This window comes from Trichosurus vulpecula, chromosome 1 (assembly GCF_011100635.1).
Source record: "Trichosurus vulpecula isolate mTriVul1 chromosome 1, mTriVul1.pri, whole genome shotgun sequence".
Classification (NCBI taxonomy): Eukaryota; Metazoa; Chordata; class Mammalia; order Diprotodontia; family Phalangeridae; genus Trichosurus; species Trichosurus vulpecula.
Genome location: NC_050573.1, coordinates 520,754,393 through 520,779,835, shown reverse-complemented (window position 1 = coordinate 520,779,835; position 25,443 = coordinate 520,754,393). Strand labels below are relative to the sequence as shown.

At 41.4% G+C, this 25,443-nt stretch overlaps 1 protein-coding gene across 1 annotated transcript in view; it reads right to left on the bottom strand.

Moving 5' to 3' along the window:
- The window catches only part of GABBR2 (gamma-aminobutyric acid type B receptor subunit 2), an 850,065-nt gene that overhangs the window by 164,453 nt on the left and 660,169 nt on the right, over nucleotides 1–25,443 (bottom strand). The window contains exons 9-11 of the mRNA XM_036741052.1: nucleotides 22,729–22,809; nucleotides 19,243–19,393; nucleotides 16,836–16,968 (exon numbers count right to left, since the gene is read on the bottom strand). Coding sequence (XP_036596947.1) covers nucleotides 16,836–16,968; nucleotides 19,243–19,393; nucleotides 22,729–22,809 — 365 coding nt within the window. The remainder of the gene's footprint in view (nucleotides 1–16,835; nucleotides 16,969–19,242; nucleotides 19,394–22,728; nucleotides 22,810–25,443) is intronic.

Sequence of the window (25,443 nt, the reverse complement as noted above, 5' to 3'; positions counted from 1 at the left end):
TAGCTTCAAATGCTGGTCACATTCTATTATTTCAGGTTGTGCCTTCCCTTCGGAGTTATCAGTTATTTACTCTGTTTGTATCATGCAGGCTTATGGATATGTTGTCTTCCTCATCAGAATGTAACCTCCTAATAGGCAGGGCCTGTTTTTTTGGGATCATCATTGATTAGCATGGTAACTAGCATACAGTAAATACTTAATATATGTTTAGCAATTAATTAACAGAAGGCACCCTAGCTAACCTGAGCTCTGTGCCCATTCTGTTTTCTGCCAGCTCTGTGGTGACAGTAGTCCAATAGCTCTTCTCACAGATAATTTCTAGAGAGGCTGCGATAATAATATCTCACATTTAAACAGCTCTTTCAGGTTTTCAAAAGTGCTCAGCAACCCTGTGGAGGTAGTTGTTTCCATTTCCCCCATTTTATAGATGTGAAAACTGAGGCTCAGAAGTCAAGCAATTTGCCTAGGTTCTCAAAGCTAGCAAGTGTCAGAGGCAGGATTCTAAGCAAGGTCAGTGCTCTGGTCACTACCCCATGTTGGACAGGATGCTGTGTGCAAAACTGGAAGTTATCAATCCCAAGTTATCTTTGAACCACTTTAAATATTGCATGGGGGAAGAGTCATTCCCCCCTCCCCCTGCCGTGGTGACTGGATTCTTTGAGCAACAACTCCTCACCCAACCCACAAATCCAACTGGTTGGAGGACCCACAGATGAGAACATCAGGGCTTCTTCACTTTTCTTGTGTCGCAGACCCCTACGACAGTCTGAGTGAAGCCAGTGGACCCCTTCTCAGAATGTTTTCAAATGCATAAAAAAAAATAGGACTATGAAGGAAATCAACTTATTGAAATTAAGATGATTTTTTTTTACAAGTTCATGGATCCTCTGAAATCTATCCATGGATCCCACATTAAGAATGCCTATTGTACAACAGGGGTCACATAACCCCTGCATAAAAGAATTTGGGGAATGAGTCTCCCAAAAGGCCAGAGACTTGATTCCAAGATGCTTCTACTTCCATAGCACAGCCAATGCCCCTCTGTACCCTCCCCCCGCCTCCCTTCATCCTTTCCACATCTCTGGTACTTTGAGAACTGCTGCTGTCAAAGCTAGTCCTGGCCTGTCTGCTGTGTTAACTTCTGTTTTTAACCTGTCACATGGTGTCAAGAAACCCTCAGCCCCGAATACTTTGTGTCATGTTATTCTGCCCACTGCTTCCATTCTGTCTTTCCTAATCACCGTTACTACTTTATCACTTGTCAACTGTATGGGCACATCAGATCCACCTCTTTCCTTCTTTAGAAACTCATAAGGCATTCTTCACCAGTGTCCAGTGTCTTAATTAAATGGTGATCACCACAATGAATGTGCTTGCTGCCCCCTCTCTGTCCCAACCATCTGCTTCCAGAGAGCTATTCATATAAACGCCTGCTGGAATCCCTGACGTGTTTATGTTGGAAGGACAAACGTATGTGTGCAATTAAAAAACCCTGATAATAGCTAGCATTTATGTAGAGCCTTAAGGTTTGCAAAGCGCTTTCTCTGTGTTATCTCACATGCTATCTCAAAAAGGTTAGTATGCTTTATCTAAACATTTTACTTTTAAATTCTATTACTTTCCTGAGGTTGTAAAAACCATGGTTCCATTGTGTGTCTGTATATTTGATTTGCCCAATGGCATAGAGCTATAACAGGGAAATCACTGATTTCACTAATAGGACCCTCCAAAACATGAACTTTTTTGTCTCTTCACCCAGGTTCAAAAATTCCTAGTTAGGATTAGTCATGGATCTTGATGACAAGGCCTTGTACCATTACAAGGCTCGATCCAATGACCACAATATCATTCACAAATAGAGCTATCTGGAGAACCTTACTATATATATAGAGGCCCCAGACCATTTTCAAAGGCCAAGAATTTCCTCTCTCATTTTAGCTCTTTGTAGGACATCCCCCATAACAGAGGCAAACACCTTAGGCAAGCATATGTCTTTCTGTTTAATGTGCCATTTAGTTTTTATAGATATATTATAGCTAAATAAGGGAGCTATTCCCATAAAATGATACTGCATCTTTGGGATACGGGCAGCAAGGTATATAGGATAGAGAGCTGGTCTCAGGGTCCGGTTCAACTCCTTCCTGCTTCTGAAAAAAGAGGCTTGTGACCCTGGGCAAGCCAGTCAGTCAGTCAACAAGCATTTATTAAGTATTTAATGTGTGTCAGACACTGTGGTAAGCACTGAGGAAACAGAGAAAGAAAGGCAAAAGCTTTGTTCCAGCCCCCAAAGAGTATACATTCTAATGGGGGCATAATATACAAACAACTGTATGTGTGTGAGTGTACACATATGCAGAATACATATGTCTATTCCATATACATTTGTATATATAGTACCTATACAATGTGTATATACACATAATTGTACACATGTAATAATACTGTATATGGTGTGTGTGCGTATCATATAGATGGTAATCTGGTGAACAGAGGGCCAAGCCTACAGTCAGGAAGAGTCATCTTCCCGAGTTCAAAGCCAGCCTCAGACACTTACTAGTTGTGGGACCCTGGGCAAGTTACTTCACCCTGTTTGCCTCAGTTTCCTCATTTTTAAAGTGAGCTGGAGAAGGAAATGACAAACCACTTCAGTACCTCTGCCAAGAAAGCACCAAATGGGGTCACAGAGTTGGGTATGACTGAAATAACTCAGCAACAACAACCAAATCTCAGAGGGAAGGCATGAGCAGCAAGGATGGGAAAGAGACCAGGAAAGGTCTCTTGTAGGAAGTAGGATGAGTCTTATAAGATGCCAAGGAAGCTAGGAGGAGCATTGAATAGGGAGCGTGTTCCAGGCCTAGGGGACAGCCGGTGGTGGTGGGGAGAACGGGGAGCAGTTTAATGAATTGTGTGGATCAAAGGAGAGAACATTTGTAAAAATGCTCAGTACAGAGCCCGGCACATAGCAGGTGTCAGCTATATAAATGCTTGTTCCTTTTCCCTCTTGTGTAAAAGGAATAACAAGAATGTCGGTGTAACTGGATTGTAGAGAAGATTAGAAAGAAAGGAAGCGGTCATAATGAAGTGCTTTAAAAACCAAAAAGAGGATTTCGCATTTGATCCTGCAGGTAAAAGGCAGCTACAGAAGGTTACGAGTTGGGGAGCCAGGTTAGACCTACACTTTAGAAAAATCACTTTGGCAACAAGTCAGTTAAACTCTCAGGGCTCCAGACCACTCTCAAAGGCTATGAATTACAGAACAGAATTTGAATTTCAATAGAAGAGAGAGGCTTCCCACCAGGAAGTTCCCTATACCAATGAAATCACAGGTATAGCTCTACATCTCTAACAAAATTGATTTTGACCCAATACCACAGTTTGTATGAGGGAAGGAAGAGTCATTCATGTTCTACAGTAGTGGTGTCAATTTCAAATAGAAATGGGGGCCAGTAATCCGTCCATGAAGGTTCCATGTGGGGCTGAATTTTAGCTTAGTTATAAAATGGAATATTGTCCATGTTTTATTGTATTTTTATTTTTTTTTATTAAATATTTTCCAATTACATTTTAACCTATCCCTGGGAATTCCTGGGAATGTTGTAGTTCTGTGGCTCCTGGGAGTATCTGACATCTCTGTCCAGTCCTTTCATGGCCACTACAAGCTTGAATGCTTTGCGGATATCTATGATCCAGGGTGGTCACCAGTAGGGCCTGTGACTAGGGCTTTGGTGTGTTTAAGGGTGTAACAGCAATTTAGATTTGAAGATCTTTCCCATCCATTAATAGGTCATGTGACCTGCTTACATCACAGGAAGCCTAAGTCACACGTGGTGGGAGGAGCTTGCTGAGAGGAAAAGGAAGTTGTGTCACAGGAAATGCTGAGAGAGCTGTTATGGCTGTTAATGGCTGTTTATGATACTTAGAGCCGAGGTAAAGAAAGTCGACCTGTGATAGCTGTACTGTGAGTTTTTGGGAAGGCCCCAGCAGGGGGTTGGAGAGATTTTGGGATGGCGAGGTTCCATGTTGTGATATTGTGTTTTAACTTCCTTGCTGTTATGATAAAGGGGCTGACTGGTTGTGAGAGCAGATTGCCTGGTTATGGGGATATGGTTATCTGATGTCTGGATAAATGTTTTACTTCTGCCTTCTATATGGAGAGTCTTTCATACTTTGCGATACAGAACTACATAAGCATATTCACGATTATTGTTGATGTTGTGTTTATTGCTTTGCTGTTATCCAATATATCCAATAGGTTATTAGAATGGGTTCTGAATACTTCTGCATGGCACTGTGATAGCATGATTACTCAAATGATATGATAATATTCTCATTTCCCACACCCTGGCAGGGCCACATATAGGCTCATCAAAAATAATAATTCTACTTTAGTCCCATTCATTGGCTTCTTGGGTTTAGGCCACATGATGGTGTATCCACTAGGGTTGTTCCCTATAAGATGATAATTTAAAAACGAAATTATGAGAATAAGCCCAGTGTGTATGCTGTCCAGTCCAGATATGATCTGGGCCTCCACAAAGTAGATGAGATTCCTTTTTATGACTGTCATTGGATGGAACTCTCGGTAAACTCATACCATCTTTTCTGAGCTGCCTTTAGAGCCAGAATCTTGAAGTCTATAACTGTAAAATTCTACTTCATTGGCAGTAGGGGTGGGTCTGACTCAGTCTGGTACTCAGTTCAGGCTTGATGTTGGAACAAAATGAGGTGTTGCTAGATTATTCAAAAATCAACATAAAATAGAAAGGATATTCAACAAGGATACTTCAGCACTTAATTTGGGTAGATATGGCCTCTCTTACTTCCATATGGAAATATGTTTGGTCAGCAGGGCAGAGGGTGGTGATTTGCATAGTAGTCTTGGGATATTTACCAAGCTTGAATGGTCCCAACTCCATTTGGGTGGAATCTTTTTTTAAAAATTGTATTTTTTTTCAGTCAGCAAAACTTTGTTTTCTCTTTCCTTGCCCTCCACCACTGAGGACAAAAAAAAAGATCAAAACTTACAAATATGTATAGTCAAACACAATAAAAATTTTCATTATCTACATCTCCCCACCCCCCAAAAATTGTCTTGTTCTGCATTCTGAGTCTTTCATCTCTCTATCAAGAGGTAGGTACCATGTTTCATTATTAGTCCTCTGGAATTATGGTTGGTCATTACAGCAAGTTCTTAATTCTTTCAAAGTTGTTTGTCTTTATCTTATTGTTGTCATTACATAAATTGTTCTGGTTCTCTTCATTTCATTTTGCATCAATTCATACAAATCTTCTCCTTCATTATTTCTTACAGCACAACAGTATTTCATCACATTTATGTATCGTGACTTGCTCGTTTGTTCCCCAATTGATGAGCACCCCCTTAGATTCCCTCCGTGCTACCTCAAAAAGAGCTATAAATATTTTTGTTCATCCTTAGAGTTTGCTTTGTTTATCCCTCCTTTAACCTACCATCCCTCTAATTTTCCTCCCTGCCTTCTCCCTCTCCCCATTTTCCTATTGAGTAGAATGTACTTCTTTATGGGTAAAGATGCCCTTAGGTGATCAGGAAGCCATGTCAATAAGGGCAAAGGTTATGAGCAAATTGCATCAAGGAAGGTGCAATTTGATCTTTCAGGGAAAAATTGGCCTATGCCATGTGGTTAGAGGGAGAGATGAGAAGAGGGAGACCCTGGTTGATGGAAGTCCTATCACAACTGGTATTAGCTTGCCAGAGTTAAATGCTAGGGACAATCGTGGTCTCTGTAACTCAGGGTTGCTGGTTATATCTTTCTGCAGTGAGATCAGTTCATCCTCAAGTGCAGATCCTGAAGCACCTCACCCATACAGAAAGCCATTATATGGGTTGGGGTGCCAGAGTAGTGGTAATTAGATGAAATTCTGCTTCAGTACCTAGGATGTCTGTTCATGGCTCTAGGTACCCAGTGCTATAAAGCTCCTTTCTCCTAGGCTAGTAAGTCAATGGTTTGGTTTCTTGGCAATATTCAGGTATGAATTACTCTTAAGAAAACACAGTCCTTGAAACCTAAAAATAAATAAACTAAAAAAAGAGAAAACACAATCCTTAGAAATCTTTTTGTGAAATCTATTTCTGAATATGTCGATGTAAGTTGGGTCCCTTTGAAGCTCAACTGGGCCTGATGCAAAATATAGGAAGTTTATTCTCATCTGGCAGAACTTTGACTTAAAGTATGAATTATTCACCAATAGCCACTAGAGCATTTCCTTTAACTGATGAACAAATTCCTGGGGCAAGTGTGATTAATATATAATGATTGTAAGCAGCTAGGTGGCACAGTGGATAGAGCGCTGGGCTTGGAATCAGGAAGACACTTCTTCATGAGTTCAAATCTGGCCTTAGACACTTACTAGCTGTGTGACCTAGGCAAGTCACTTAACTCTATTTGCCTCAGTTCCTCATCTATAAAATGAGCTAGAGGAGGAAATGGCAAATTATACCGGTATCTTTGCCAAGAAAACCCCAAATGGGGTCACGGAGAGTTGCACGTGACCGAAATGACCGAACAATAAACTCATGATTCTAGAGGATGGAGGATAAATCGTGAATTACAGAAAGATGATGGATTTAGGGATCAGAATAAGACACAACATTTTGTATGTGATCACTGCAGGAATTTGTTTTTCTTGACTATGCAAATTATTTAAATAAATTTGTTTTTTCTTTTCAATGGGTTGGGGGTAGGTGAGAGGGAGAGAAAATAGGTTTCTGTTCATTTTTTTTAAAATAGAGAGGTAGGGGATGCTATAGATATGAAATGCTGCATGAACTTTGAGATGAGCTTACTGTATGACTAGTCTTACTTTATTATTTTACTTTGTTATGAGAGACCTCTTACGGAGTGGGAGTAATTTGAAATGTTTGTTATGTAAAAAGAAAATACATCAATAAAACTTTTTTTTTTTTAAAAAAGAAAATTCCAATGTTATCCAGAGAGGTGACCATGCAAGGGTCTTTTGCCTTTCTTTGTATTCCCAGTGCTTAGCACACTGTCTGGCGCATAGTAGGGACCTCATAAGTGTTTGTTGACTGACTAATTAGTGGTCCAACACGTCTACTAACTCCTCCATAGCAAAATACGAGAAGGGGCAGGGATGCCTGTCAAGTGGAATAACAGTGTATGATATTTATAATGCCTGTGGTAGCTCTGGGACAAATCTAAATGAAACCGGGTGCACTCTGGAGTCCTCCGAGTCCTCTCCAGGAGATGCTGATTCCAATTATTTAAGTTCCTATAATTGATACAAAGCCACAATTTGCACCTACTTTGGGGACACAAAAAAAACACCACAGGAAATCAAGAGAAGGTCTCTTCCTCTCTCTCTCTGTCTCCCTCTGTCTGTCTCTGTCTCTCTCTGTCTCTCTGTCTCTCTCTCTCTCTCTGTCTCTCTCTCTGTCTCTTTCTTTCTCTGTCTGTCTCTGTCTCTCTCTCTCTCTGTCTCTCTGTCTCTCTCTCTCTCTGTCTCTGTCTCTCTCTCGTGCTCTCTGTCTCTCTGTCTCTGTCTCTCTCTGTCTCTCTGTCTGTCTCTCTGTCTCTGTCTCTCTCTCTCTCTCTCCCTCTCCCTCCTCTTTCTCTCCACACCATTCACTCATCTCTCTCTATTCCCTCTTTCCATACTTTCTCTCTCTCTCTGTCTCTGTCTCTCTCTGTCTCTCCCTCCTCTTTCTCTCCACACCATTCACTCATCTCTCTCTACTCCCTCTTTCCATACTTTCTCTCTCTCTGTCTTTCTCTCTCTGTCTCCCTCTCTCCCTTTCCCCTTTCCCTTTTCCTCTCCCTCTCCTCCCCACCCAGCTCTTCCACTTCTCATTCAGGGCATAAATCTGAACATGTAAGGGAGTCAACTCAAGAAGTAAATCAACTGGGCAGTCAGTCACATGGGTTCTGGGTCAGAAGGTGGTTGGTTCCCTCATTATAGAGCTCCCCTAGGTCATGCCACACAATGTGAGGCATATTTGAAGGGTTGTCCTTCAGGGACACTTCCCTTATCATGGAAGTGGTTGTTATCAAGACCATCCCATCTACATGGATGCCTGGAAGATGCAATCTAGTTCTAGATTATGTCGTGACCACTCCAGCCCAAACGCCACCCTGGGTATTTCCCGCTCTCCCAACTCTGCACTTCTAAGACTAGACCCCACTGTCGGGAGTCTTTCTTCTATTCTGAACTATATTTTCCTTCAAGTAGAATATCTCATTTGACTTCCTGACCTCCTTGAAGGGAAATTTCCAGATGCTCCAGAATCAACAAACACATGCATCTCCTGCTAATTCTATTATCCCAAGGTTCTGCCCTGAGTTCACTTCTCTTTTCCCTCTTCTTTTAATATACTCTTTCAGTGTGTTTATTAACTCACATGGATTTAATGACTGTCTCTACAGATATCTAGGCTTACTCTCTGTCCTCAGCTCCAGGCTCCCATCATCAGTTTCCTATTATGCATTTCAAACCCGATGTTTTATAAGCATCTCAAACTCAACTTGTTAAAGCAGAACTCATTGTCTTTTCCTCCTCTCTTCTAAACTTTCCCATTATCCCTTGTCATTCTTGGCTCCTCACTCTTTCTTACTTCACATGTCTACTCAGTTGCCAGGGTTTTTTTGGATATGACCTCAACCTGGAAATGCTGATAGTTTTCTAGGAGGGGTATCTACTCTTTCATAATTATAATGAGCTGCCTAAGCCTTCACTCCTCAGCACTGTCCATCACAAATGCTTTCCATGCTTCTCCTCAATTTTCTGTTGCTCAAGACACATGGCAGGTTAGGAGAAGCAGGTGGTACCATGGAAAAATCACTGTTTCTGGAGTCAAAGGATCTGGGTCCAAATCCTACCTCCAATACTGCTTGTGTGACTATGGGTGAGTCACCTAATGTCTCTGAGCTTTAGCTTCCCATCTGTAAAATGAAGATGTTGGACTGCATGTGACCTCTGATGTCCTTTCTCTATTCTGATGATCCTAAGGCAAAGAATCTTGGGGGCCAGGAATTTTCAGGGGAATTCTGGGATCATAATGGTAGGAATAGTTTGCATTTGTACAGGGTCTTAAAAAGTACTGGGCAGTGGTGCCATGGGTAGGGTGCCAGTCCTGAAGTTAGGAAGATTCATCTTCATGAATTCCAATCCAGTCTCGGACACTTACTAGCTGTGTGACCATGGGCAAGTCATTTAACCCTTTTGCCTCAGTTCCTTATCTGTGAAATGAGCTGGAGAAGGAAATGGCGAACTACTTCAGTAACTCTGGGCTCACAAATCGTTGGACATGACTGAACAACAGCACAAAGTGCTAGAACCCCTCCAACTCTGTGAGGTAAGGAAAGAATTATTGCTTCCACTTAAATAAATTGAATCTAATAGGATGGAAGCAGTGATACCTGACAATGGAGAGAAGGCAGAATTGTTCAAATTTTATTTGCTTTGGAGGCTATGAGCCTTGCACTGGAAATAACAGAACCAAAAGAGTTAATAAGAAATTAATACCTAAGATAAGAAAAGAGATACCTGGCTGCCCTTGATGAATTCAAGTTACCCGGACTGGACAAAGTAAGTACACCCTTGGGTCATGAAAGAACTGGCAGATTAATTGATGAGCCATTTGAACAAGCATTTGGAAAATCATGGAGAGTATAAGAGATATCATGAGATTAGAGATGGGCAAATGCCCCAATTTTTTTAAAGGGAAGACAGTCAAAAATACTTCCAGGCAGGGTTGGGGGGTTGACTTTCATTCTTGGGAACATTTTAGAACAGAGGATTAAAGAGATGATGGGAGCAATGCTAAGAGAACCAGCATGGTTTAATCAAGAAGAGATCATACCCAAATTAACCTTATTTCCTTTTTTTTGGACAGTATTCTCTAACTGGTTATAAAAGCAGAACTCTATTGGTACAGTTCGCCTAGATTTTACTCAAGTTTTTTTCATGAAGTATTTCATACTATTTTCATGGAGAAGACGGAAAGATGTTGACTAGATGATTATACGGGTGGATGGTTTCGGACCTGGTTGAATGGCTAGACTTGAGTTGTTCATGGTTTAATTTCAGTGTGGCTAGGTCTCCAGTGGAGTACCCCAGGGATCTGTGCTTGGCCCTCTGCTGTTTCACATTTTTTGATTAATCACTTGGATAAAAGCAGATATGGTTGCTCATCAAATTTGCGATGACACTAAGCAGAGAGAAATAGTTGCCACACTGGATGACAGAAAAGAACTGAACTGAAAAGTAAAGAGATGAACCTAAACAGATGAAATTCAACATAGATACATGCACAGTCTTACAAGTGAGTAAAAAACAACCACTACCACCACCACCAAACTTCTCAAGTATAACATAGGGAAGGCATGGCTAAAGCAGTTTGCCTGAAAAATATCTAGGGATTTTAGTCATCTGAAAGCTCAATGTGAGTAACAGTCAAGTAAGGTAGCACAACCTTTGGCTACATTGAGAGGCGTACCTTCTGGGAATCAGGAGGCAGAAGTTCCAATGCAGCCTGACCTTACCAGATGTCATATGGAGTACTGTGTTCCATTATGGGTGCTACAATTTAAGAAGGATATGGGTAACCTGGAGAGCATCTGTCTGGACAAGAGCAACCAGGATGGGAAGGGCCTTGACTTCACACTGTATGAAGGTTGGTCGAAAGATATAGGGATGTTTAGCCTGGAGAAGAGAAAACTCAAGGGGAAAATGATAGCTGTGTTCAATTATCTAAAGGGCCTTTAAGTGGAGGTGGGATATTTTTGTTCTGTCTGGTCCTAGAGCAGGGTTGTCAAGCTATGGCCAGTGGGCCAAATCTGGTTGGCTGCCTGTTTTGTCCGAGCGATGAATTATTTGTACATTTTAAAATAAAGTTATGTTGTATTTAAAAATGCACCAACCATTACTAGCTCGCAGCAGTATAAAAAACAGTCATTTGGCTCTTGGGCCAAAGTCCACTTCTGCCCTAGAGGGCAGAACCAAGAGCAATGGATGGCAATTGCAAAGAGACAAATTTAGGCTAATTTAGGGGAAAAAAAATTCCTAAGAAATAGAGCCACCCAAAGATGGCGGTAAGTGTTGGGGATACAATCAATAAAAAGAAAGACAGTCCTTCCCTCAAGGAGCTTACAATCTAAAGGGGGAGGCGACACACAAAAGGAGGAAATAAAAGGGGGGGACAGAAGTGGGTACCTGGCACAGGGGCATCTTGTTCCATAGAACTGAAACCAGGCAGAGCAGCAGGTACAGAGTGGGGTGGACTGACAGTCCAGTTTCTGCCTTCTATAAAGGAAGGCATTGGGAGGAGTTTGGTATTCCACCCTCAAGCCCTCCAATTAGAGGGGAGAGGAGGCTGATGGAGGTGTGTAATAGCAATTTAGATTTGAAGATCTTTACCATCCATTGATAGGCCATGTGACCTGCTTACGTCACAGGAAGCCTAAGTTCCATGTGGTGAGAGGAGCTTCCTGAAAGGAAGAGGAAGTTATGGCACAGAAATGCAGAGAGAGAGAGAGAGAGAGAGAGAAGTAGTTATGGCGGCTAATGGCCACCCTTGTGATTGTTAGAACTGAACAGGCTGACTTAGCTGTACTGTGAGTTTGTTTTGGGGAAGACCCCAGCAGGGAGTCAGAGAAGCTTTGGGATGGTGAGGCTCCAGGTTGTGATCTTGTGTGTGGGATGTTTTACTGCTCTGATAGATCGGATAAATGCCTTGTGGGATATGGTTCTCTGGTGTCTGAATAAATGGATTACTTCTTCTACCTTCTATGTGGAGAGTCTCGTATACTTACAGGCATTTTGACAATTATCATCTACATTGTTATCATTGCCTTACTGATACAAGGTGGTGATGAGATCAGCCTGACCTGGGAGGAGCATCTTGTCCTATGGGGTTGAAACCAGGCAAAGCAGCAAATGTGAAGTGAACCTGCCTCAAGATGACACACAAAGGAAATGTAGAGCAAGAACTGGAACTCAGGTCCTCTGATCCTAACTTCTCTTTCCACTGTAATACAGGCTGTGTCTCTCAGTAGTATCTTTTAGAGGTAGATAGTGGCTCAATGGATAGATTGCTAGACCTGGAGCCGGGAAGACCTAAGTTCAAATCCAGCATCAGACACTTACTAGCTGTATGTCTCTGGATAAGTCACTTAACCTCTGTTTGCCTCAGTTTCCTCAACTGTATAAATAGCACCTCCCTTGTAGGGTTGTTGTGAGGATCAAATGAGATAATATTTGTCAAAAGTGCTTGGCACAGTTCCTAGAACATTGTAGGTGCTTGCTCCTCTTCCCCCCGCCCCCCACCCGTAGTAAGGGCATGGGAAGCAGATTTCTGGCTCTACACATTTTTACAAAAATGTCAAATACACACATTGTCCTTGCCATCCAGGGTCACCTGTTAAGCATCTTCATGAACATGGCACCCTGTTGGATGGGGCTACAAAGCAATTATCCAACATAGTGCTGACCCTCAAAGGACACTGGAAAACTTTCTGGTTTCTATTCAGTTCAACCCCTTTGGGAATTTCCTATACAGAATAGCTCAGTGGAAATCTCTCAGAAGCACCTGCACCATACTGTTCATTCATGTGGCTTTAGAAAATGTCTCATTGGCTTCAAAGCTTTTGGGAACTTTAATGAGATTGAACGTTATAAACTCTGAAAAAACAATTGAGAACAGCTTTGCTAATGGTGCCTTCCATTTGTTTGGCACTCCATGCTAAAGGACTTTTATATAACCTGGTGTGAGCCTCACAACAACCTTGTGGGACAGGCACCATGGTATTGTGTAAAGAGCAATAGATTTGGAGTTAAAAAACATGGTTTCCGATCCTGGCTCTCCTAATTACTACCTATGTGACTTTAAGAGAGTCAGTTAGCTTCTCTGGGCCTCAGTTTCTTCATCTACAAAGTCAGGAGATTGGACTAAATGATTTCTAAGTTCCTTCCCAGTCCTAAATCTATTATCTTATGATCTATATTTCTATGACCATTTCCAAGTGAGGAACCTGAAGCTGAGATAATTCTATTTTCCATCGGCAGCTCAGCTTGGTTTGACTCCATGGAACATCACCTCTCTCCCAGGATAAGCCGTTCACCTGAAATCTCATCATCATGCATATTGACTCAGTTTTTGATGCTCAACGCCTTCTCAACTTTGTCTGTTGCCTCTCTCCTTTGATTGGAACGCTAGACTACAGCAGTAAGGTCTTCTCAAAGTCTTCCTTTATAGAGGGCTCTGGATTTTCCAGGTAGACTCTCCATTTTCCATTAGCAACCCTGCCTGGTTACTCTTCCATGGAATATCATGTTCCCAGTGCCCCCCCCCCCACTATCAGCCCCCCTCCGTTGGATTGTTGTTGTCGTCTTTGTCCTTCGCTCTTGAAGAGGACCATGGCATCAGGGAGATGATGACATGACTTGCAGTTGACTTTGATTTGAGGGAGGGAGGGCTGTGCAAAGTCACCAACCTCACTTTCTCCTCCAGAGCCATCTGGGTCCGGTGACCAGATGTTCATCAGGATGACTGGAGATGGCCCAGGATGCAATGGAAGACCCTGGCCCTTTCAGGCTAAGGGCCATCCCTTGACTCACTTCTTAAAGAGACCTATCTTTAAGGGCATTGGATTGTAAGCTCCTTGAGGGCAGGAACTGTCTTTTCCTTATTTGTATCCCCAGCACTTAGCACAGTGTCTGGCACACAATAGGTGCTTAATAAATGTTTATTGAGTTGAACTGAGCAAGGATATTTATCTAAGTTCTTATAGCTCGTGTCCATTTCACAATGGTTTCATACTCAAAGTTAAGAGACATAGGAGAGTTTAGGAGCATGTGTATCAAAGAGGAGGATGGACAGTGTATCTATGAAGTAACTACCATCTGCCCTGCTCCAACCTTCGCCTATTCCACCTAAGACCTAACCTGACTTTTGTTTTTGGTCTTGGTTTTTTTTTTTTTTTTTTTTTTACCATTTTTTTATCCCATCCTTTGACATCATCATACCACTCCTACACACTGCACCCTCACAATAGTCTCTTCTCCTTGGCAATCTGGATCCTAGTAGGCTCCACCCACCTCTCCTGCAGCACAAAATTCCTTCCCACTTCAACCCATCCTCTCAAAGCAGTGATGCAGTGAGGCTACCAGGAAATCAAAGGGTGCTCTGAGCCTGAAAGAGCACAGAATGTGGACGTTTCTTCATCACAACATTCTCAATGGAACTATGTGAATGAATGAATGAAGCATTAATTGTTTTCTATGCACGAAGCACCGTGCTAAGCTCTGGAGATATGTTCCCCCACTAATCATCTCTGTCAGCTTTTTATCACCCTTCCTTGATGGCTAATGTGACAAATCTAATAAGATAAAATTTAATACAGATAAATGCAAAGTCTTACATTTAGGCACAAAAAAAATCAGTTTTACAAGTATTAACAGGGAAGGCATTGTCAGATAGCAGTTGGCCTGAACAAGATATTGTAATATCAGTTAAGGTGGGACTTTCTTACTGTTTTAAAATGATTAATTAAGTGTCTTTGAATGAGCCTTACTAGGTGCAAAGCCCCAGGTCCAAACCCCTATCTAGTAGGTACTTAAGCCTATGTGGGCGTGAAGCCCTTAGGGTCCTAAAGGGAGTTGCTAAGACTAGAGCCAATAGTAGGAGCCTAAGTTCTGGTCACTCAGATGACATTTGATGATGGCTAAAGAGTGTATAAAAAGAGAGAGCAGAGCTATTTGGAGGAGGCTCTCTTTTCTGGAGGCACAGGACTCTGGTAAGCCACTCTAAGGGCCTCCTGGCTGAACTCAGATGTTGGTAACTATGAATTGTATTTGGTCTGTTTATAAATGTATGTTTGTAATTTGTTTGTATTTGCTATGAAGTTCAGGGTACTGGCCTTTTCCCCTCAACTAAGTGAATGATATTTGTATGCTGGCTTAAAGAAAATTTGTTAACCCCTTAACATTGCTTTCCTTAGTAAAGCAGATCAAAAGAATCTGTGTTGGCAGCTTTCTCTGTGCTGGTTGTTGCTGGGTCTTGCACCCCTACAGCAGCTGCTAGCAGATTGTTGAAACAGACATCAGCAGGATGTGACTATCAAAAAAGCTAATGAAATACTAACACCTCCCTCCCCCTCCCTGTTAACTACAACTTCCTATTCCCCTAATTTCTGCCATCCTACTATGCCACCTTATGTATATGATCTGTCTTGCTGCTGCCTCTCCCCTATTCTCATCCATCTTCTCTCAAGCCCTATCTTCTTTATGCCCTCTCCCCAACCACCAAGGATGCTCAGATCCATCCTCCTCTCAGCTGCCAAAGTGATCCTCCTAAAGAACAGGTCTGACCATGTCAACTCTCTACTCAAAAAAACTCCAGTGGATCTCATGACATGCTGGATCAATTATAAAATGCTCTGTTGGGCATTTAAACGCTTTCACAACCTGGCCCCTTCCTATTTTTCCCAGTCTTCTTACACTTTAATTCACCACTCTGGCCTACTGGCTGTTCCTCACACATGATTCTCATCTCTCTATACTCCAGATCTTGACTTGGGGCCTTTTCATTGTCTTTTTCCCCATGCTTGTGATCTCCTTCCTCACCTCTACCTCTTGAATGTCCCTATTTTCCTTTAAGACTAGAATCTCATCTTCTGTAGGTCTTTCCCAGTTACTCTAGCAGCTAGGGTTACCTTCCATTTACATTGTCTACATCTTGTAAATACGTAGTTGGTTGCATAGTGTCTCTTCTTTTACAATATGAGCTCCCTGAAAGTAAGGGATGGTATTTTGGCCTTTCTTCGTACCACCCTTTGTTTAGCAACGTACCTGGCACATTTGTTGTCATTCAGTTGTTTTTCAGTTAGTCTCACCTTTTGACTTCATTTGGGGTTTTCTTGGCAAAGATACTGGAGTGGTTTGTACCATTTCCTTCTCTAGCTCATTTTAAATGAGGAAACTGAGGCAAACAGGGTTAAGCGACTTGCCCAGGGTCACACAGCTAGTAAGTGCCTGATTTGAACTCACAAAGATGAGTTTTTCTAACTCTAGGCCCAGTACTCTATTTACTGTATTCCCTAGCTGTCCCTTGAATAAGAGACTAAAATTCGCATATAAATGAAGTTTACTTAAGCTGATACTTAAATTTTCAGTCATTTTTTGAAACTTAATTTTAAGCATTTTTTTAAAAAAGATTTCTGATAGTTGTATAATTGATTTTCTTTGTAATCTTATGCATTTTATTTTGTGCATTTAAAAATATTATTCAGAGAAGAGGTCCATAGGTTTGACCAGATTGCCAATAGTTACTTATCAGCCATTCCAAACAAGTCTCTGCTTTAAGACTCAGAGTCACCATTACTGAGCACAAAATATTGTTTTATATTGTGTCCTGGGATGGCCTCACAGGATGCTGAGGTGTATAGCTCCATTTGTCTCTACACTACTTCTGCCAGGCTAATGTATGGCTTTGGCACTTGGTGAGTCTTCTGCCTGTGTCTTCAACATCTGCTGCCACTTTTCAGTGGGCCAGCTACTAGCTGAAACTTGTTTAAATCAGTAAACTTAATTTTATACACAAGAGGTCAATAGGCTGGGGTCTAGTGGTGACTCCATAGAAGTGCATGGGCTTTGTAACAACTATTTTTCTCTTTGCCTGGAGGCTTTTCCACTTCTGGGTTTATGGCTCTGTTCTGAATAGCTTAGATTTCCAAAAACTGACTGCTGAATAGGTGGCACATTTTATCATATTTTCTATTTTCACCATGAAACATTTTATACTGTATAATTCATATCCAGGTAGAATATTTTAAGTTACTTACGGTGCAAAGTGTTTCAAATGTTTTTTCAGAGACAAAGGATCCATCAAGGCCAAAAAGAAAAATAGATGCATAGGATAGCATTCCCCCGAGGATAATAAGGTTGTTCATGTAAGGGCTGGACATCTTTATTAGCCTACCAACAGAAAGAGATTGTACATTTAGAAGGACAGTTCATTCATTCATTCACTCAATACACAATAGCTGAATGCCTGCCATGTACAATACTGTGTCAGGTACTGAGGGGAAAAAAGTAAGACGTGTACTCTTAGTTGGGAAGATAAAACATACAGATGAAAGCAGTTTAGTAATAATGCAAAACTTCAGTAGAGAGTATAGATGACAAGGGCACAGACAACAACAGGGGTGCAAAGGAGGGGAGATCCAGTAATTGGGAAAGGCCTTTGTGGTGTGGTGGGACTTATTCTGGTCCTTGAAGGAGGGTTGGGAAAGATTTACTTAGGGAAGGGGAATTTAGAACCACAGTCATTGTTTTCTGTTGCTTCATAGAATTTTAGAGAAACAGCCCAAACATTTAAAAAATTCACCAAATAACAGCAAATTGGAAATAGGAATACTGATTTCCCTCTTTGTTCAGTTGTTTTCAGTCATGTCTGACTCTTTGTTGATGCCATTTTGGGGTTTTCTTGGCAAAGATACTGGAGTGGTTTGCCATTTCCTTCTCTAGCTCAGTTTACAGATGAGGAAACTGAGGCAAACAGGGTGAAGTGACTTGCCCACAGTCACACAGCTAGTATCTGAGGTCAGATTTGAACCCAGGTCTTCCTGACTCTAGGCTCAGCACTCTATCCACTGTGTCATTTAGCTGCCCGATTTTCCCCTTGGCATGCTAGAAGAAATTATGGGCATAGATAAAGGCAACTAGCAACAAAAATAATGACATATTTTTGTATTGTTTTGCAGTTTCTAAAGTGCATTCCTCACAACAGCCTTGTGATGTAAGTAGGGTATGTATCATCATCCCCATTTAACAGGTGAGGAAACTGACAACTAATGAAGGTGGGACTCAAACCTAAGTTGGTCAATTTCCAGTCTGGTGTGCTTTCCATTAAACATGGTGAGAACAATGTCTTGTCCAAATTTCCTAACTGAGAGAACTGTCCGTAGATGGAATGGTACACCTTAGTAGGTTGTGAGATTTCTGCCACAGGAGCTTTTCAAGCAAGGTCTGGCTGACCACTTGCTTAGGGTTGAGGTGACAGAGGGAAGGGTCCCACTTCATTGGACTATGTGACCTCTGGGCACCCTTCCAAAGCTGACATTCTAGGACTCAAGAGAACCTCTTTTTGTCTCTCATCTAGGACCAAAGAGTTAACAAATTGCTAAAATATCGAGACAATTTTCCCTCTGTCATAGGAAGAAGGGAAAATTCACTGCCATCGCCCTAGATTTTCTCTTGGAGTTAGGTTTATTCCTGGATCAAGCAGTGATTCATCTTCTAGGTTCCAACAGCTTTGGTAGCCTCAGAGATGACGCTTCACTGTGGGGGACACAGTGGCCACCCCTGCTTGATTCTTGATCATATGGTGTGTCTGTGAGGCCTGCCTTCACATTGGGTTCTAGGCCAGTGCCCTTCAGGGCTCCAACACGTATTTAAAGGATGAGGAATGATTCTGACACCTGTATAATCTGAAGCTGGCCTTGAATAGCAGAGAGACTGATCTTCCCCCTCCCTATCTCCATTCTTGTCTCTCAACCCTCCCTCCCCAACCCACCCTCCAACCCCAACATGAAGGGACACTGGATTTAGAGACTCTCCATGGAAACTAAAGAACTATATTTAAAAAAAAATCTGTAGCCTAAAACATGGCCTTGTTTGTCATCCAGCACTAGCCAGCTTTCCCTAGTGGGCGACTTTCTCTGTGGGTGAACCTTCTCTTCAATTTGGAAAGGCAGTGTGGTAGAGTAGAGAGAGCCCTGGGCTTGCAGCTAGGTATCCTGTATTCTAGTCTCAGCCTTCATCAAATTGCTGTGTGACCTTGGGCAAGTCACTTTTCCCTGAGATTCAATTTCTTCATCTGTCAAATGAGGGGGATTGGGGTAGCTGACCCTTACTGACTTTTCTAGTTCTCACAATGAGAAGTACCTAGTGTACCCTACTGGCTACACCCCCTGGCCCTCTACTCTCCTGAAGGAATACCTATTGAATCTTCAGGGTACAACATGCAGAGAAAGACATTAATAATATTGATAACAAACCTACTGTTTTACATTTCTATGTCTATAGCATTCTGTTTACAACTACCCTCGAAGGTAGGTAAGTTGCTTGTTATTATGTCCATTTTACAGATGGGGAGCCTGATGGTTCACTGTGGTCAATTCTAGGCTCTGTAAAAGCATCACATCATCTTAGGGAACATTAGGAGCAGGATGCAAAGGAATGGCTTACTTCTGGTTTCTGTTTTTGATGTTAAAGAAGAGGAAGGCGCTGGCCATGATCATCCCTAGGATTGTGAGGGCAGAGAGAATGCTGTAAAGAGGAAGGGAGATCTCCCGCAGCTGTTCTTGGATGATTGTTTTGTCTTTTGGAGGCTCTGAACCTGAAAGGTCAATGAGAAAAATCAGCTTAAGCAAAAACACACATTGATTTCCTCTGAGAGTTATTTATTATTGTCATTGTGTTAAACACAGGCAAAACAACTGTGGTTTTGAATACTGAGGAATCAATCCCAGCCAGACCACACCTAATCCATCCATCCTTCCTTCCTTCCTTCCTTCCTTCCTTCCTTCCTTCCTTCCTTCCTTCCTTCCTTCCTTCCCTGCCTTCCTTCCTTCCTTCCTTCCTTCCTTCCTTCCTTCCTTCCTTCTTTCTTGCCAGTTATAGGGCGGGTATAGTATGAGGACTAGGACAACAGTCATTGGCCATTTTTGATTTTTTGGTTGATTGTGAACGGTTCTAAAACCTACCCATGGCCTAAATTCAAGATACTGGAAGCTGGGTGGAGGTAAGGCCTCTGGTCAGTGATTTGGGAGAGTGTTGTCATTCAGGCTGGAGAATTAGGAGGGAGGGACCCACAGGTATGCAGTGAGTTCCCAGTTAGTTTATAGGAGAATGCTATGAAAGTATATGGCCAGGCTGAATGGGATGTGCTATGTTCCTCAATGAAAATAAGATCTCTAGGAAGATGTCTTATATTATATATATCCCTTTACCTCCTGAAGTAATTGCTTTAATGAAGCATTATAAAAAGAAACTGCTGGTAGTCTTATAAGATTTAAAATAAAAAAAAAAGAAAAAGAAACATTTTCCAGAATGAGTTCTTTTTAGGACTTCCTTCCCCCAAGCTCAGTCACTTCTATATTAAAAAAATCAAAGAGATCATTCTCCAGAGGGTTCTGCTTTGCCTTTATAAAACACGGAACAATTTTAAATTGAAATTCAATAAATGCAGATTGTGAACAATCCCTGGGGTTGTGTGTGTTCTATACTCTGGGCTTTTTCCATGTGTAAATATATCCCCAGAGTTCTCAATAGCTGAAGAGCAAATTGCATATTTTAGGTCCTGAATGGGGAATTAAAACTGAGTTCCTAGCCTGGTCGTTGACTTGTTCTAAAATTTTAATGTTGTTTAAAGGCTGGCCAGTGGTGTTAAGGTTGGAAAAGGAGCTTGACAAGGATAGCATAGGTACAAATGATGGACGGTCAAAATGCCACATGGCTTATGTGTTTGTATCAATTGCAATTGGAGGAAGACAATTCTTTTTGTGTGCTTGGTGGGCAATGGAGGCAGTTTCCTGGGGTACCACATGGAGTGGGACACTTTAAAATGTGGCTTTTTAATAAAATAGACATTTTTTCATACTAGAAAAAGCCCATTCTACAAACTATGTGTGTTAGGGTAAAAGCTAAAATCCTATGGTATACTTTAACACAGAAGAGATACTTTTCATGTGGTGGGAACACAATCTTCACACCTTGCCAAAGGTGTACCTACATCTAGCCCTGGCTGTAACAGAGGGGGCTTTTCCTTTGCATGTTTCTCTTAGCATATTGTAAGGTTAATGGGGAATAAGATCTTCCCTGCCCATCAATAGGCCTCATGTGGAGCCCATTAAGGGAAGCTTGCTTGTAGGAAGGCTTATACACCTTTTGTTAATTTCTAATTAGGCACTAAGCCTAAAGAGTATATATTCTGAGAGGTGAGCTTTTGCTCTGAGGGCTTGCTTATGAGAAAGATGTTGTGATTCCCTGGTCGAGACTCTGAAAGGCTATATGTTCAGAACCCCCAGACTCTTTAGAGGTAAAGGCTCTCTCGACTCAATGTTAGATGTAAAGCTTTGATTCAGGCAGTAGAGTCCTGTGTGTTGGTCTTTATTTCTCTTCTCTCTATTTTTTCTGTTTAATTAAAGAAGATCACTGACCCCTTTTAAGTTGCTTTCCTAGTAAAGCAGATAAAAGAACCTGCACTAGCAGCCATCCTGGGTATGCCAGTGTGGTCGCCGTTACACACATCCAAAGCTTAAATTCTAAGTAATATGACAAAATAACTTAGATTAAATAAAAAGTAATAAAGAAATAAAAAATTTAAAAATAAAAATAATACAGAAAATAAGTTAAATAATCCAGGCAGTCGCAGACAGAGTAACTACAATAATTTGTGCACATAAGAATAATTTAGGGAAATGGCCCCCAAATGCCATTTGGGGCAAATAGTGCATTTTGGATGTTGTTTGTTGAAACTGGAATTTTACCTTTTTGTCCTGTAAGCCGTCTTTAGGGAGCATGAATAATTGTGATTCATTTCTCCCTTCTCTGTGGTCCCTAAATGAGCTACATCCAGCCGGGGCTTAGCTTAGCTTGAGGAAAGCCTCAGGGGACTTGTATGCTCACTGACTCCAATGCTATCCCGCTCCATGGTATCAGAACAGGAATCTCCAGGCTACCGACTCTGGACAGCAGGCTGCCCCCTTGCCCCGATCCAGGCCATGTTCCCAAATGGCCTGATGTATATCACTTTCCATGTGCATAGGAAGGATATTTCTATCCTCCATGGAAACCCAAAGTACTATGCCAAGTGGCATACTATGGCAGCTGGGTGCTAAGCCTGGAGTCAGGAAGACTCAAATTCAAATCCAGTCTCAGATACTTACTAGTTGTGCAACCCTAGGCAAGTCACTTAACATCTGTTTGCCTCAGTTTCCTTAACTGTAAAATGGGGATCAACATAGCACCTATCTCTCAGGGTTGTTATGAGGATCAATTGAAATATTTGCAAAGAACTTAGCATCGTGTCTGGCACATAATAGGCACCATATACATGCCTAATCTCTTCCCCTTTCCTTTCCCAAGTGACCTTAAAAAATGTCACACTATTCCTCTACACTTGATTTTAAAGCCACCCGTCCTATCTTGAAACCTGATAGAGTCTTCCCCAAATCTGGTTTCTGACTTTTGAGAGTCAGTGAAGAGACTCTCAGCATTGTGTCTCCAAGACTTATGTATGACATTTTGGATTTTTTTTTGGTCTGAACTTGTGATTTCATCAGTGTAAGGAACTCATGGTATAGAAACTCCCTCCATGGATGCAGATTGGCACTTCCACCTGTAATTTGTAGTTTTATAGAGTTGCCTGGGACCAGAGGGCTTAAACGAGTTGTCCACAGTCAAATATCGAGTATTGTGTCAGAAATTGGACTTGAACCCACCCAGGACTTCCTGTTTCTGGAGCCAGATTTTTATCTGTTTTCCTGCCTCACAATGAGATAAAGATTAGAAAGCACTTAGTGCAATGCCTGGTACATAGTAGGCACTATAGAAATATTAGCTGTTATCATTATTATTGTTATCATCCTGTAATATGTGCCCCTGGGTTACTGGGGATGTTTACATGACATCACACCACTCTTTGATTGAACTTCAAGCAACCCATCCTACCTTGAAATCTGATGGTGTCATTGATAATCTCCAGCGTGTCAGCCACAGCATTGTATTCACCCACCTTCACTTCACTACTATCTGTAGAAAAAACAATGAGGTTGGATTAGACCAAGTTCTCCTTTTTTATTAGCTTGCTAAGATATCTTTTTCCATTTACTCTTTTCACCATCTGCCACAGACGGAGGCCAGACCCCCGTTCTATCCTTTCTTTCCCAATCCTTCTACCTCGAAGGTTACCCCTTCCACTCAATCCCCAACATCTATGTGTACCGCCATTGTTATTTGCTTATGTCATTTGTCATGCTGACCAAGCCACTCCACTTCTTAGAAACCTATGGAGCTTTCCCAACCCATCTAAGAGCTTCGTCCCCTCTTTTCAAAAGTGAAGCCCATTTACATCTCCTTCCTCTCATTCTATGGTCGATCATCTCTCTTTGTGAAAGGCAGACCACATCCTTATCCACAGAATGAGCTGTCTGGTCCTTGGCAACTTTGCACTCTGCACACACACACACACACACACACACACACACACACACACACACATCTACCCACCCCTTGTACTTTTTTGCCTCTGCATCTTTCACAGGTTCATAAAATTTAGAGCTAGAATGGACTCATCTTGTCTTCCCTCCTCATTTTACAGGCAAAGAAGCTGAGGCCCAGAGATGAAATGATATGCACCAAGTGATACAGGTACTAACAGCATAGTTGGGAATCAAACCTATGTCTCTGACCCCAAACCCCATGCTCTTTCCACTTGTTTTTCAAGGTAAGAAGGTGCCTTTGTTCATCTTGCTCCTTATGCTTGGAATGTCCTCCCTCTTCACTAGCTGAATTCCTGTCCTTGATTTCCTCTGGCAGCGACTACTTTTCCCTTAGAACTTCACATAGCATTTTGCACTATTTAATTCACATATTGTATATTTTAGACTTGGAGTCAGGAGCCCTGGGTTTGAGACCCAGTTCTCATGCTTATTTGCTATGTGGCCACCGGCAAGTCATAACCTGTCTGATCCTTAGTTTTCACATTTGTAACTTGATGATAATAAATAAAACTTGCATTACCCACTTCATGGGGAAAGTGCTTTATGAAACCCTGAAGCACTATAGAAATGTGGGTTATTATTATTATGGTTATTAGTATTATTAAAAATGCTGACTTTGATATTCAATTGTGTGGACAGCCTATCAAACTGGTCCATCTTAGAAGGACATTGCATATGGACAGGAAGTTCATTCCAGAATTTAATAGGAGACTGCATTTGGCAAATTGCATAGTGTTTTCAACTATCCTACACAACCTGCTGAAACAAATGAAAAAACCTCATCTTTTCAACATCGGTATTTTTCCAGTGATATTTTATGGATATGAATTATGCAATACTTCAATCTCTTTTTAAAAATTTAATTAAATTTTATTTTTTTCTATCAAAAGTCCTCCTTTTCTCTCCCTCCCTTCCTTCCTCTTTTTTCTCCACTGAGAAAGCAAGAAAAACAAAACTCTTGTAACAGACATGTATAATCGAGTAAAACAAGTTCTCTCACATTAGCCACGTCAAAAAATATGTTTCACCCTGAACTCTGAGTCCATCATCCCTCTGTCAGGAGGTGGGTGGCATGTTTCATCATAAGTCCTCTGAAATCATGACTGGTCATTGCATCGATTAGTTATTAAGTCTTTCAAAGTTGTTTGTCTTTACGATATTGCTTTATTTAAAAAAATTAATAGTATTTTATTTTTTCCAATTACATGTAAGGACAATTCTCAACATTCATTTTTTGAAAGATTTTGAGTTCCAAATTTTTCTCTCTTCCTCCCTCCCCTTCCCCTTTCCCAAGATGGCAGGCAATCTGCTATAGGTTATACATGTGTAATCATGTAAAATGTATTTCCACATTAGTCATGTTGTGAAAGAAGAAATAGAACAAAAGGAAAGAAACCACAATCTGCCCCCCCCCCCCCCAAAAAAAGTAAAAATAGTCTGCTTTAGTCTTCATTCAGACTCCATAGTTCTTCCTCTGGATGTGGATAGCATTTTCCATCATGAATCTTTTGGAATTGTCTCGGATCATTGTATTGCTGAGAAGAGCTAAGTCAGTTACAGTTGACCATCGCATAATATTACTGTTACTGTGCACAATTTTACAATATTGTTGTTTGTAATCTCTGGGCTTTAGTCTCTGGGATTGAAATGCTCTAACACACATCCTAGCTCTTCCAATCAATATTGTTGTTGTAATCTCTGAAGAGTCTAACTTTCCCATGAGTAATAGAGAGATCTAGTGTGGGTGGAAGACTGTAGTGCATTACCAATGGTGATTTGCATTCAACGAGTGGAAGAAAAAGTTTCATCCAGGATATACACGATCAGAAAAGGCAGTGGCTTTGTTGTGTAGTGAGCATAAGATGGTAACAGATGGATGACTTCAGTGCTACTCTGGTAAAAGACCTGGAGATAGGCCTCTGCTATACTGGGTGGACCCTTTATGGAGTAGGAGACTCAGGTCTATCCTGCCCATTCCTGCCAAAGTGATTTTCCTCAAGGCTAAGATCTGACTCTTAAACAACTCTACTGGGTTCTCATTGTCTCTAGTATAAAATGTAAACTCCCGTTTAATTTTTAAAATTCCTTACAACCTGACCCCAGCCTATCCTCCCAGCTTCATTAGACATTACTGCCTTTCCCACATTCCGTAATGCAGTCAAGC